This window comes from Sinocyclocheilus grahami, unplaced genomic scaffold (genome assembly GCF_001515645.1).
Source record: "Sinocyclocheilus grahami isolate Dianchi unplaced genomic scaffold, SAMN03320097.WGS_v1.1 scaffold358.1, whole genome shotgun sequence".
Taxonomy (NCBI): domain Eukaryota; kingdom Metazoa; phylum Chordata; class Actinopteri; order Cypriniformes; family Cyprinidae; genus Sinocyclocheilus; species Sinocyclocheilus grahami.
In genome coordinates, this window is record NW_015505537.1 from 1,911,128 (window position 1) to 1,922,289 (window position 11,162).

Here is an 11,162-nt window from a genome sequence, read left to right on the forward strand (position 1 = left end):
TATAATCAGTTATTGAGTTCACATAGCTTTTTCTATTAAGTGCAGTAAACTTTCAGTAATATATAAGTGAAATGAACTAATTTCATTAATAAATTTGACTGTTAGGTTTTACATTGTGCCGTGTATTATCTGCTTGCCATTTATGTGCACTTGTGGTGCTTGTATATTGTGTATGTGTAAATATGACTAGTGTGTGTGTCTCCTTTCATGTCCCTGCAGAGAGCACCTTCAGTACATTTCCTCTATAAAGTCCTTCACCTAGATCCCCAGATTCCAGTTGGCTTAGCAGAACACTGTGCAGAGATCGAGATGAAGATGCCAGTTTTCCAGGCTGTACATTTGGTATTTTCTTTTCTCTACCCCATTCAAAGCAATTCAGAGACAGATTGTAAACTCTGGAAGGACCTAGACTCAACTGTGGTCTATAAGGAGGGCCATGTAGTGCTGGCTGGGATGTTTCCCATCCACTCCAAAGGCATCGACCAGGAGATAAACTTCAGAAGTCAGCCAGACCAAAGGAAATGTAGGGGGTAAAAAAAAGAAAAAGTTTTATATCAGACTACAAGATTGATTATTTTTTGGTCCTGCAGTTTATGGTGTCAAATATGAATATGTATCCATATGCTTAATACATTTTGTTTAGTTTGTGTAATACATTTGTCTGATCTTTCATCAAGGTTTAACATGCGAGTGTTCCGCTGGTCTCAGGCAATGATCTTCTTCATTGAGGAGATCAACAGAAATCCTACCCTTCTGCCAAACATCACACTGGGCTATCAGCTATATGACACATGTGGGCTGACTGCTCTGTCTCTGAGGACCGCATTGTCTGTAGTTTCTCAGCCTATGAAGAGGAGTGATTCAGGGCAGTGCTTCTCCCCGAGCATCCCCATCATTATTGGAGACTCTGGATCTACCCTGTCAATGGCCATTTCCAGACTACTCAACCTGTTCCGTATCCCACTGGTGAGGGCAGATCAGCTAAACAAAATTACTTGAAATAAAGGAATTCTGGATTTGTATACACTTTGCCACTGAAAATCTCTCTGAGTTTACTACTCTTTCAATCTCTTTCCACATCTCTGATTCAGGTGAGTTATTTTGCTTCATGTGCTTGCCTGAGTGACAAGCACCAGTTCCCTTATTTCTTTCGCACAATTCCCAGTGATGTTAATCAGGCCAGTGCTCTTGCTCGTCTGGTCAAGCACTTTGGATGGACCTGGGTGGGCACAGTCGGGGCTGACGATGCTTATGGGCGCACTGGCATAGATCTATTCACCACTGCAGTGACGCGTTTAGGTGTATGTGTGGCTTATCGAATAATCATACCCAAGCTGCCATCTCATCAACAGCTGCAAGATATCGTCAGGACTATTCGAGATTCTACAGCACGTGTTTTGGTGGTTTTTGCCATCGAGGAGGACATCAAACCAGTAGTGGATGAAATAGTCCGGCAGAATGTGACCGGGAAGCAGTGGGTGGCCAGTGAAGCCTGGGTGACCTCCACTCTCATCTCTACTAGAGAAAACTACCCCTCCCTTAGTGGTACCATTGGCTTTGCCATCCGCCGAGCTGAGATACCTGGCTTCAAACACTTCCTTGAAAGCATACAGCCCCTGGCTGAACCTTACAATGCCTTTGCAAGGGAGTTCTGGGAAACACAGTTCCAGTGCTCAGTAAACACAAGTCTTCCCACTCCCTCCACAACTGATCCAGTGCACTACAGCCACAGCTGTACTGGCATGGAGAGGGTCCAGGACACTCTCAGTATCTATAATGATGTTTCTGAGCTCAGGGTGACATATAACATGCACAAGGCTATTTACACAGTGGCACATGCACTGCATAACCTGCTTCAGTGTCAAAGAGAGAACGGGTCTCCTTTGACACAGCAGTGCTCTGATATCCATAATCTACAACCATGGCAGGTACAGCAATATATTGTTTACATGTGTCAATGAGAAGCATTTATGTGTCATAGTATTGTGATGTTTATCATTGTGATGTTATTTATTTATTTATTTATTTATTATTATTTCTGTTTAAACATTTAATTACTTATTTATTTGAGTATTTTGACATATACATGTTTTTATGTTGTGTTAAACATTATGCCAAAGGTCGCATTTTCTGTGCATTAATCCTCTCCAGGTTGTTGAGGTCCTGAAGAAAGTGAACTACACAAACACATTTGGAGATGTGATCCACTTTGATAAGAATGGAGACCCTGTCGGGTCATATGACATAGTGAACTGGCAAAGAGAGGCAGATGAGGGTCCGGTACAATATGTTACAGTAGGTCGCTTTGACTCCTCTCTTTTGACAGCACAGCAGTTAATGCTTAACCAGGACAAAATCATCTGGAATGGGGGAGCTAACAAGGTAAAATGATGTATTCTCATACTAAAAGTAATCACTGTTTATTTTTCTAAAATATTTTATATGGTGTTTGATAATAATTGTTTTCATTTTTAAATATATTCATTTAGCAGACATTTTATTCAAAATGATGCAAATTGTATTAATGGTATGCTTTTTATCAGTTCTTCTTATTTTTAATAATTTATTTAAATTAATTAATTTATTATTATTATTTTATATTTGTGAATAACTAGTGTCTAATCACAAAAAAAAATAAAATCATTAAAATGTCTTATCTCTCTCTTACAGGTACCAGTGTCTGTGTGCTCCGCCAGCTGTCCACAGGGATACAGAAAGGTTACACGAGAGGGTCAGCCTGTGTGCTGCTATGACTGTGTGCTTTGTGCAGAGGGTAGCATCAGCAATACTACTGGTATTAGACTGACAAACACGCATTCTGTGACAGTTATTAGTGTCTGTTTGCATCAGTTAACCTTTTTAAACTATTAAATGCAAAGTACCCACCATTACAACTCTTTCCCTTGAACGAAAGTTAGGTGAATATGTCTCTTTCTGTGTGTTTGTGCGTAAATTTTTAGATCAAGTTGAATGCATTCTTTGCCCTGGAGACTTCTGGTCCAATCAGCATCGCAACCATTGTGTTCCCAAGCAGATTGAGTTTCTGTCCTACTCTGAGCCTTTTGGCATGGCCTTGGCAGCTATAGCCATTCTGGGTGCAATTGCTGCGATGACAGTTGCTGCAATCTTCTTTCGCCATCACGACACACCCCTAGTTCGTGCTAATAACTCAGAACTGAGCTTTCTGTTGCTGATGTCTCTCACTCTTTGCTTCATATGTGCACTAACCTTCCTGGGTCAGCCATCACGCTGGGCATGCCCTCTTAGACGGACTGCTTTTGGCTTGACTTTTGCCCTCTGCCTCTCCTGTCTCCTCAGTAAGACCCTAGTGGTGCTTATGGCCTTTAAAGCTACATTGCCTGGTAATAACACAGCTCGTTGGTTTCGCCCGCCTCAGCAGAGACTGGGCGTGTTCTTATGTTCGGTCCTGCAGGGTGGGGTTTGTGTAGCTTGGCTTACCACAGCACCTCCATATCCAGTAAAGAACACCTGGCTGTACCGCGACCGGATCATTTTAGAATGTCACCTGGGCTCAGTCGCCCTTTTCTGTTGTGTGTTGGGTTACATTGGCTGCTTAGCTGTCTTCTGCTTCATTCTGGCTTTTTTAGCCCGCAAATTGCCAGATAATTTTAATGAAGCAAAATTCATCACATTCAGTATGCTCATATTCTGTGCTGTTTGGATCACCTTTATCCCAGCTTATGTCAGTTCTCCTGGAAAATTTACCGTAGCTGTGGAGATATTTGCCATTTTAGCTTCTAGTTATGGAGTACTTTTGTGTATTTTTGCACCTAAATGTTACATAATAATTTTCCTGCCTGAAAGAAATTCTAAAAAGTATATCATGTCCCAAAAATGATTTATTATTCTCAATCATGTATTTTAATGATTGTTTACATTTATTTATGTGTTTACTTTTTTCTGATGAATATAATAATAATAATAATAAAAACTACGATCTCTTTGTGAGAGGCCTGTGATAATAAACTCAAGTAAATTATTTTATTATTGTTAGACACCCATGCAAGTATGTTGTTCTGCCACTAGACGGCACTAGTGTTTTAGTAAAACTTTGATAAGACATCAAGACGCAATGACCCTTGCACCATACTTATTGGGGTCTGAAATGTTGAGTTAAATTTAGCACATTTTTTTCAAAACAATGAGCATATTTTCAGAAAATGGACATCTTAGGCAGGGTGGCCTGTGTGAATAAATCCCTTTACACCATTTCACCTAAATAAAAAACTGAAATGTTAAATTTGCCTTTAGAGAGTTTTATTGAAATCTATGCACAAGACATAACAAAGTCTTTCATTTATGTCCGTTCTTGCCCTCTTTATGAAATAATGAAATCACAGTTATGTTGTCAGACCTCATTTGATAACACAGTAGTAGAACTATGCCTTACATCATACTTTGTATAATAATGTGCCAGTAAATTTGCATGTTACATGCACATGCAAAGGGTCAGATTAAACATAACTTCCATCTTTGAATTTTATATGCAATTCCATTACTTACAAGGAGTTAAAAAAATTATGTTAGACTTCATGTTTAAGCATAAATATTTTGTTGACCTGATTTTCTGTCAATTTAAGAACCTGTACATTCATAATTCTGTCCTTATTCTCCCTCAAGCTGATCAACACAATATCACAGAGATGTCCTGTATGATCGCGCCTCTGGCATGTTCGAGCATGCACAGGCGGCAGAGAACAGCATCCATTTCCACACATCTCTGATGTGCTGGAAAATGACTGTAAATAGCCTGAGGGCTCTGAAGCTCATCCCTGTGCCTCTAATGGCTGGTAATAAATAATTTCTTCTTCAGTCAAACTGATCCCTGCATCCACTTTGCATCATTTTTACTTTATCACTCTCATCTTTAATCAAAAAAATGGAAATTACTGACGTGAAAATCATTATACTACTGGATTGTTAATATATTGTTTACAGCATTCCTGTTTGCAGTCTCCATATAACTGTAAATGCTGAGCATATGTGAGCTGGCCAGTCTCTGCTATCTATTATGTGAAAAGCTTTGCCGTTTACTTCCTGGACTCTCATTGGAGTCTAAAATGGTGACTCCAAAATAAGTGAAAGGAATAATTCATACATTCTTTCAAAAATAATTAAATAAATACATACATACATTTATTTACTCACTCTAATGTCAATTTCATGTGTGTACTCCAGTGTGAAGGATGAAGAAAAAGATTTTGCTTCTCTTCAAAATGTTTTGTGTAGTTAAGGTTGTATAGAGTACACTATGAAGTACTCATCATAACTACTGATCGCAATGAAGCCATTACCACATTACCCAACATTGCCTTGCTCATCATTTGAGCCTTGTAAGATTGTAGTCATAGTTCAAATCATTTTAACACCTTGTTTCATTCCTGAATGAATCAGCATTTTTTAAGTGAATTGGTTCAATGAATGGTCAGCGGATCCACTCAAAAAGAAAGTCCCTTGCTCCCAACTACCTACTGGTGCACTTAATCTGCAAATCACTAATAAATCCTCACCACTAAAAGCCCAATATACTTCTAGCAAAATCAAATAATTAACTGGTGTGATATTTCATCAGGCTAATCAGGCTAAAATTAAGTTTGTTTTGAGTTCATTTCAGATGTTAAAATTTTCTTCAGTTAATTTCTTCTCTTCAGTTATTCGAAGGCAGATGCGAGTAAAAACATGAACTCACTTGACTGCAAGTTGTAATTCTAATTGAAGGCAATAATGTCATTGTAACAAGACTTTACTGGAATGCCGAATTGCAGAGTTTGTTCAGACATGTTGTATCCACACCGGCATGATCAGATGCTTTCTTAAATCACAGTTTTCTCACCGCTAACATTTTTATTTTGTTATTGAGAGGAAAGTGCGCAGCGCATTTACATATTCACCTAAGCATCACTCCCAGCAGGGCATGGGCAGCTTTGGGGTGTCAGATAACAGTATACCACTGCAAAGAATGTAACATTTATTTTTACCGCCAAGTAAAGAATGAAAAAAAAAGTTTGCCATGAGAATGTCAAAGCCTTAAAGTCCAAACTATGCAAACAAAGTACACGCACAGTTGAATGCATAGCCTTTAAAAAGTATACTTTATTTTATAGCACGCACAAACATAGGCCTTCATCGATTATTTCTCTCTCAATGTTATGAGTGCTAAAATGTTTTGTACTTCTCTAAACTAGAGATGCATCTCTTTATACCCTTACAGAAGTGCTTGCCAACATGGCCATATATTGTTGTTTCAGTAGTTTATTGTTGTTCTGTCTTGTCCATTTCTTTCTTAACTGTGAAACAACAACCCAGGGCAAGGGTGCAACCTTGGGGACAGACTAATGAATGAAAAAAATAAAATAAAATAAATAAAATGCATGTGCGAGCTGCGTGTACAGAGTCTCTATTCTGAAGGTTTTACCAGGACCATCATCACACATTAAACCTGTACAAAAATGTATGGGCGTGAAGTGTCCATCAGTTGTACCCTTCGAAATGTGATTTCTCTCCTGCCACTGCGGAGGTCTGTGCAAGCCACTGCTGTCATGATGCATACATGCTGATCTCATAATAGCTATGAATTTATTTATTTCTCTTCCTTTAACATCTCAGCCTTTTACAGGCTCAGTTTAATGTGAAGACGTGGTAAATGTCTCTCTCTCCCACTGTCTACTATCAGAAATATGGAACCCAGGTGGCACAATGGAACAATTTGAGGTTTATAGGACCCTTTGATCAACTTGAACTGTGGCCAAACTGAAACCTGATAACCTCTGTAATGTTTGAAAGGCAGTTCGGTGGAGTCCACTACAGAGGTTGTTAGTTCATGTCACTTAGGGAAAACTAAAACGGAGGCTTGTTTGTGTTGTGTTTGAGATGTGTGCTGAATAGTTGATGAGTCCAAGCAACTGATCATGTTGCTGTTTTCTTCTTAACACACTGTGGAAGTCAGGGAGAAGGGATATTACTTGGAAATCACAATTTGATGACTGAGACACAGTACATAAATATAATTTAAAAAACACACATTTAGAGGGAACCCAGCACCGAAGTCTATGCTTATATCATCACAAACTGATTAATACAGTTTTTTTGTACATATCTATTATAGGTACTGCCCTTTTGAAAATGCTGTCTCATCACAAAAGCCTTTCATTTGTACACATTATCTGGCCATCATGGCCTTTTTTGTACTTTTCTCAGGTATAACCAGAATGATGTAACATTTTGGGGTGAATATACACAGCAACAGGCTGTAACTGGAAGCCAAAATGGTGAAATTCTCCACAGCTACCGTGTACTTCCCCGGTGAGCTGACGTACACCAGCATAAATGCAGTCCACACAGCACAGCATGCTGAAAGTAATGAATTTAGCCTCATTGAAATAGTCTGCAAGCTTTCGAGCAAAGAAGACCAGCAGGAAGCAGACCACTGCTAAAAGACTGATGTAGCCCAGTACTAGTACAAACCCCACAACAGATCCCACCGTGCACTGCAGGATCACTCGAGCACCAAGCTTGCATAGGAAGATGCCTGCCCTCTGCTGGATGGGCCCAAAGTACTGCATCAGATTTGATCCAGGCAGAGTGGCCTGAAAAGCCACCAGCACCACCACAGTTCAACTAAGACTGATGTAGCCCAGTACTAGTACAAACCCCACAACAGATCCCACCGTGCACTGCAGGATCACTCGAGCACCAAGCTTGCATAGGAAGATGCCTGCCCTCTGCTGGATGGGCCCAAAGTACTGCATCAAGTTAGATCCAGGCAGACTGGCCCGAAAAGCCACTAAAACCACCATAGTCCAACTGAGCACACAGGCAATGCAGATCACAAAGCTCACTCCAAACAGGGTGTGGCGTAGCATGCAATTCCACAGAGCAGGGCGGCCAATAAAAACCAGTGCGCACAAGAAGCAGAGGGTGAGCGATACCAGTAGCAGGAAGCTCAGCTCTGAGTTGTTGACCCGTACGAGGGGTGTGTCACGATGACGGAAAAAGGATGCCAGAACTGTTGTGGTTAGTGTTGCCCCAGTGACAGATAAGACTGTCAGGACAATTCCCATGGTATCTTGCAAAGACAGAAACTCCACAACCTTTGGGATGCACCTTGTTCTTTCAATGTTTGACCAGAACCTCTCAGGACATCTCATACACTCTTTAGAGACTAAAGAATGTTATGGCTCATAGTTAGGGTTGCTTTTACATTGTACAGATCTTGTAATGTTACTTGCACCTCTTGTGTGATGTCTGTGGTAAGGTTAAAAAGTTAATACCTGTCATGTTACTGACTTCCCCTGCTGCACAAGGGAGGCAGTCAAAACAGCAGACAGGTTTTCCTTTTTGTACAGCCTTTCTAGTGCCTGGAAGACAGCTTGCACTGCACACAGATACAGGAACCTAAATGTTACAAGAAGAAACTTCATCAGACTCAGAGCAACCTTCTAACAACACAATATCTGTCAGCACAAGCAAATAAAGAACAATAGAAAGAATAAAAGTATTGCCTTACACAAATGCATTCCTCTTTTTCTATTAAAAAATACTCTAATGCGAACATTCCTACTTATTCCTATGCCACATCTCTTTCCTCTGAGCAGGGGTTTGTCCATTAAAAGATTGTATCTGCACCATTGTATCTGAGAGGTTAGATAATGGATGCATTCACTTGCACACTTACTCATACCCTTTGAATGCACTTGATAACAAACATTTTCACACAAATTCATACATTCATATTTTCCTGTGCTGTACAAAAAAAAAAAAGAGTAAATCTAAAGCAAGTAACACCACAAACAGACATTAGGGATACAATTGTTTCTTGCCTACTGATTTGCTTCTCAGTAATACAATAATAGAATAAAATATAAAAATAAAAGTAATACAATAATAGAATATGTGTATCTACTGTATCTATCTAGCTAAGGAAGTAGCTATTTTGCTTGGTTTTTTTTTTCAGAAGCTGTATCCAACTTTTTTTTTAACAGAAGTGCAGGTGGGCCGATTTGTAACTTAAATATGCAAGGCATCTGGTGTCATTTGCTTCAAGTTATTTTAGCTGAACAAAACAGATATTGCAAACTGTTTTTTATCATATTACTGTAATATATTTCTGTAATCATGAACATGCTGGTTAGTAGTGCACATATGTTTACTTTTTACTGCACTTTGTATTTTTATACATATATACAGTACGTAGTTAATTTTTGACTGTTGTATTTCAAGTTCAAATAAAGCACTATAAGTCACTGGACTCTTACCTGGTCCACCCAGCCCCCTCCCCAAACCACTTTCTCAAGGTTTATGTTCAGCTCCTGGCCTGGTCCATTGGCTGCATCAAATCACCCAACCTGGATGAAATTGAATTTTACGAACGGTTCATTGGGTTGCTTCATAGGGCTCAGCTGGGCAAGAAAACCAACAAGACCCTGAATATCAGCCCGACACAGGGCAAAGCCAATGGTACCAGCTAGGAGAGAACTGCTTGCTGGGTCAAAGAACAGAATAGAGGGGCTCCAGGCCTCTGTGGCTATCCACTGCCTGGTTCACATTCTGCACCACCCCTTCCTTGAACAGGACTTCTATGTCAGGGGCAATGGCAAATGTTCCCACAGCTAGAGCTGTGGAACTCTGGATCCTCTCCACAATCCGCCTGATCCTGCTTTGTGAGTGTGATTTTGGAATGAATTCCAGGTAGTCCACACAGACCCCTGTATTTTCCTTTCAAAAGGAGCTGCACGCCACTTTTACCATATTCATCATCCCCTGCGACCACCCCCACCCAGGTCCAGCCCAGCAGGTGCAGCAGACGGGCCATAGCCTTGGCCTTGAAAGCATCACTGGGAACAGTGTGCAGGAAAAAGGTGAAATCTGCGACTGTCACTGAGACAAGCACAGGACGCAAAATAACTCACCTGGACAGATAAAACACAGATCAAAATGTAGATAAAAACAGATTTGACCAAATTTCACTAAAAAATTTGAAAAAAAACCCTTGATGTTTAAAAATAGTTTATGCTTAGAAATGTTATGCTTGCTACAATTATTTGTTTATTTACTTATAAATATAAACGTATTACTTAATACAACGAGTTTTCAATAAATATGGGTTAAACTACAAATAGCAGTTGCTTGCACTTTAAAATGTATCACAGCAACCATCTCAGCATGTCAAAGTCAGAGGTGGATGAAGTACACAAATCAAGTACTTGAGTAAAAGTGCAGATGCTCTAAAACATATTACTCCAGTAAAAGTCCTAAGCAATCCTTTTCTATTGTTCTTTGGCAAAAAACTAATTCAAGACAGCTCTACTGCTTTTAAATATGCATTTTAAGTGTATTTTATCAGTGATGTACTGTAAAGGCACATTCCAGTTTAGGAATTTTTAGAAAATGTACTTGAAATTGTAAAGTGAATACTACGAAAGCTTTCATAGATGTCAATGGAACATTTTGATATTTAAAAATCTTATAATCTGTGCACTTTTTTAAAAGTTACAATAAATAATTTTTATATGCGATTTTATACGCCATTATTTCTCCTATAGTCCTGAATGATATACGCAAAATAATTTTTTGTAGTATTTCCACACAGCAAACATTTGATAACAGAAAGTGAGATGTCTGAAAAAAATGACTGTCCTATAGAGTATCAAAATACATACTTGAAATGACCTTTGTCCAGATCAGACAAAGAATACTTTGGTGCTCCCCCCTCAAAAAACGGCCTTCAATGCCTCCAATCATTTCTTAAATGAAAAAATGGTTATAACAATTCTGCATGACTTGTAAAGGTTTATCAGCTACACCAGCCATTCCTGTTTGAAACCCAGCTCTGCTTCAGATCATAGTTCTACTAATCAGCTGATGAGTAAATTCAGATGTTAAAAATAGAGAAACTTTAAAAACATGCATTGATTGGGAAACTCCAGAAACGTTTGGAAAAACCCTGATCTACACAATTGCTTAATATATTTTTATTCATGTAATGCAATCATGCCTGTCAGAAACTCCTTGCTCAGTGCCCCTGTGTCTACTCCAGTTTCACCTATAAAGGCAACTTTCAGTTTGTTAATGGGAGATTATTTTTTTTGCCTTTGCCACTGCAGAAGACCCCTCTCCAGCATATTTTGTCTTGATACGGTGAT

The 11,162-nt window shown here is 39.3% G+C and overlaps 1 protein-coding gene and 1 pseudogene across 1 annotated transcript; one reads left to right on the forward strand and one right to left on the reverse strand.

Moving 5' to 3' along the window:
- The first annotated feature begins 453 nt into the window (after positions 1 to 453).
- olfcw1 (olfactory receptor C family, w1) lies at positions 454 to 3,859 on the forward strand. The gene is made up of 6 exons (XM_016229812.1): positions 454 to 530; positions 678 to 966; positions 1,092 to 1,928; positions 2,152 to 2,382; positions 2,671 to 2,794; positions 2,961 to 3,859. The coding sequence occupies exons 1-6, from the start codon at positions 454 to 456 to the stop codon at positions 3,857 to 3,859; spliced, it is 2,457 nt and encodes an 818-aa protein (XP_016085298.1).
- Positions 3,860 to 7,180: 3,321 nt separating this feature from the next.
- On the reverse strand, positions 7,181 to 10,830 carry LOC107548926 (extracellular calcium-sensing receptor-like; annotated as a pseudogene).
- Between the last annotated feature and the right edge of the window lie 332 nt (positions 10,831 to 11,162).

Bases quoted from the DNA above. Each gene is read 5' to 3' on its own strand.
- olfcw1 (XM_016229812.1), top strand. From the start codon at position 454: ATGTTTCCCATCCACTCCAAAGGCATCGACCAGGAGATAAACTTCAGA. The intron at 531-677 runs GTAAAAAAAAGA...TCTTTCATCAAG, and splicing joins GACCAAAGGAAATGTAGGGG to GTTTAACATGCGAGTGTTCC. The intron at 2,383-2,670 runs GTAAAATGATGT...TCTCTCTTACAG, and splicing joins GGAATGGGGGAGCTAACAAG to GTACCAGTGTCTGTGTGCTC.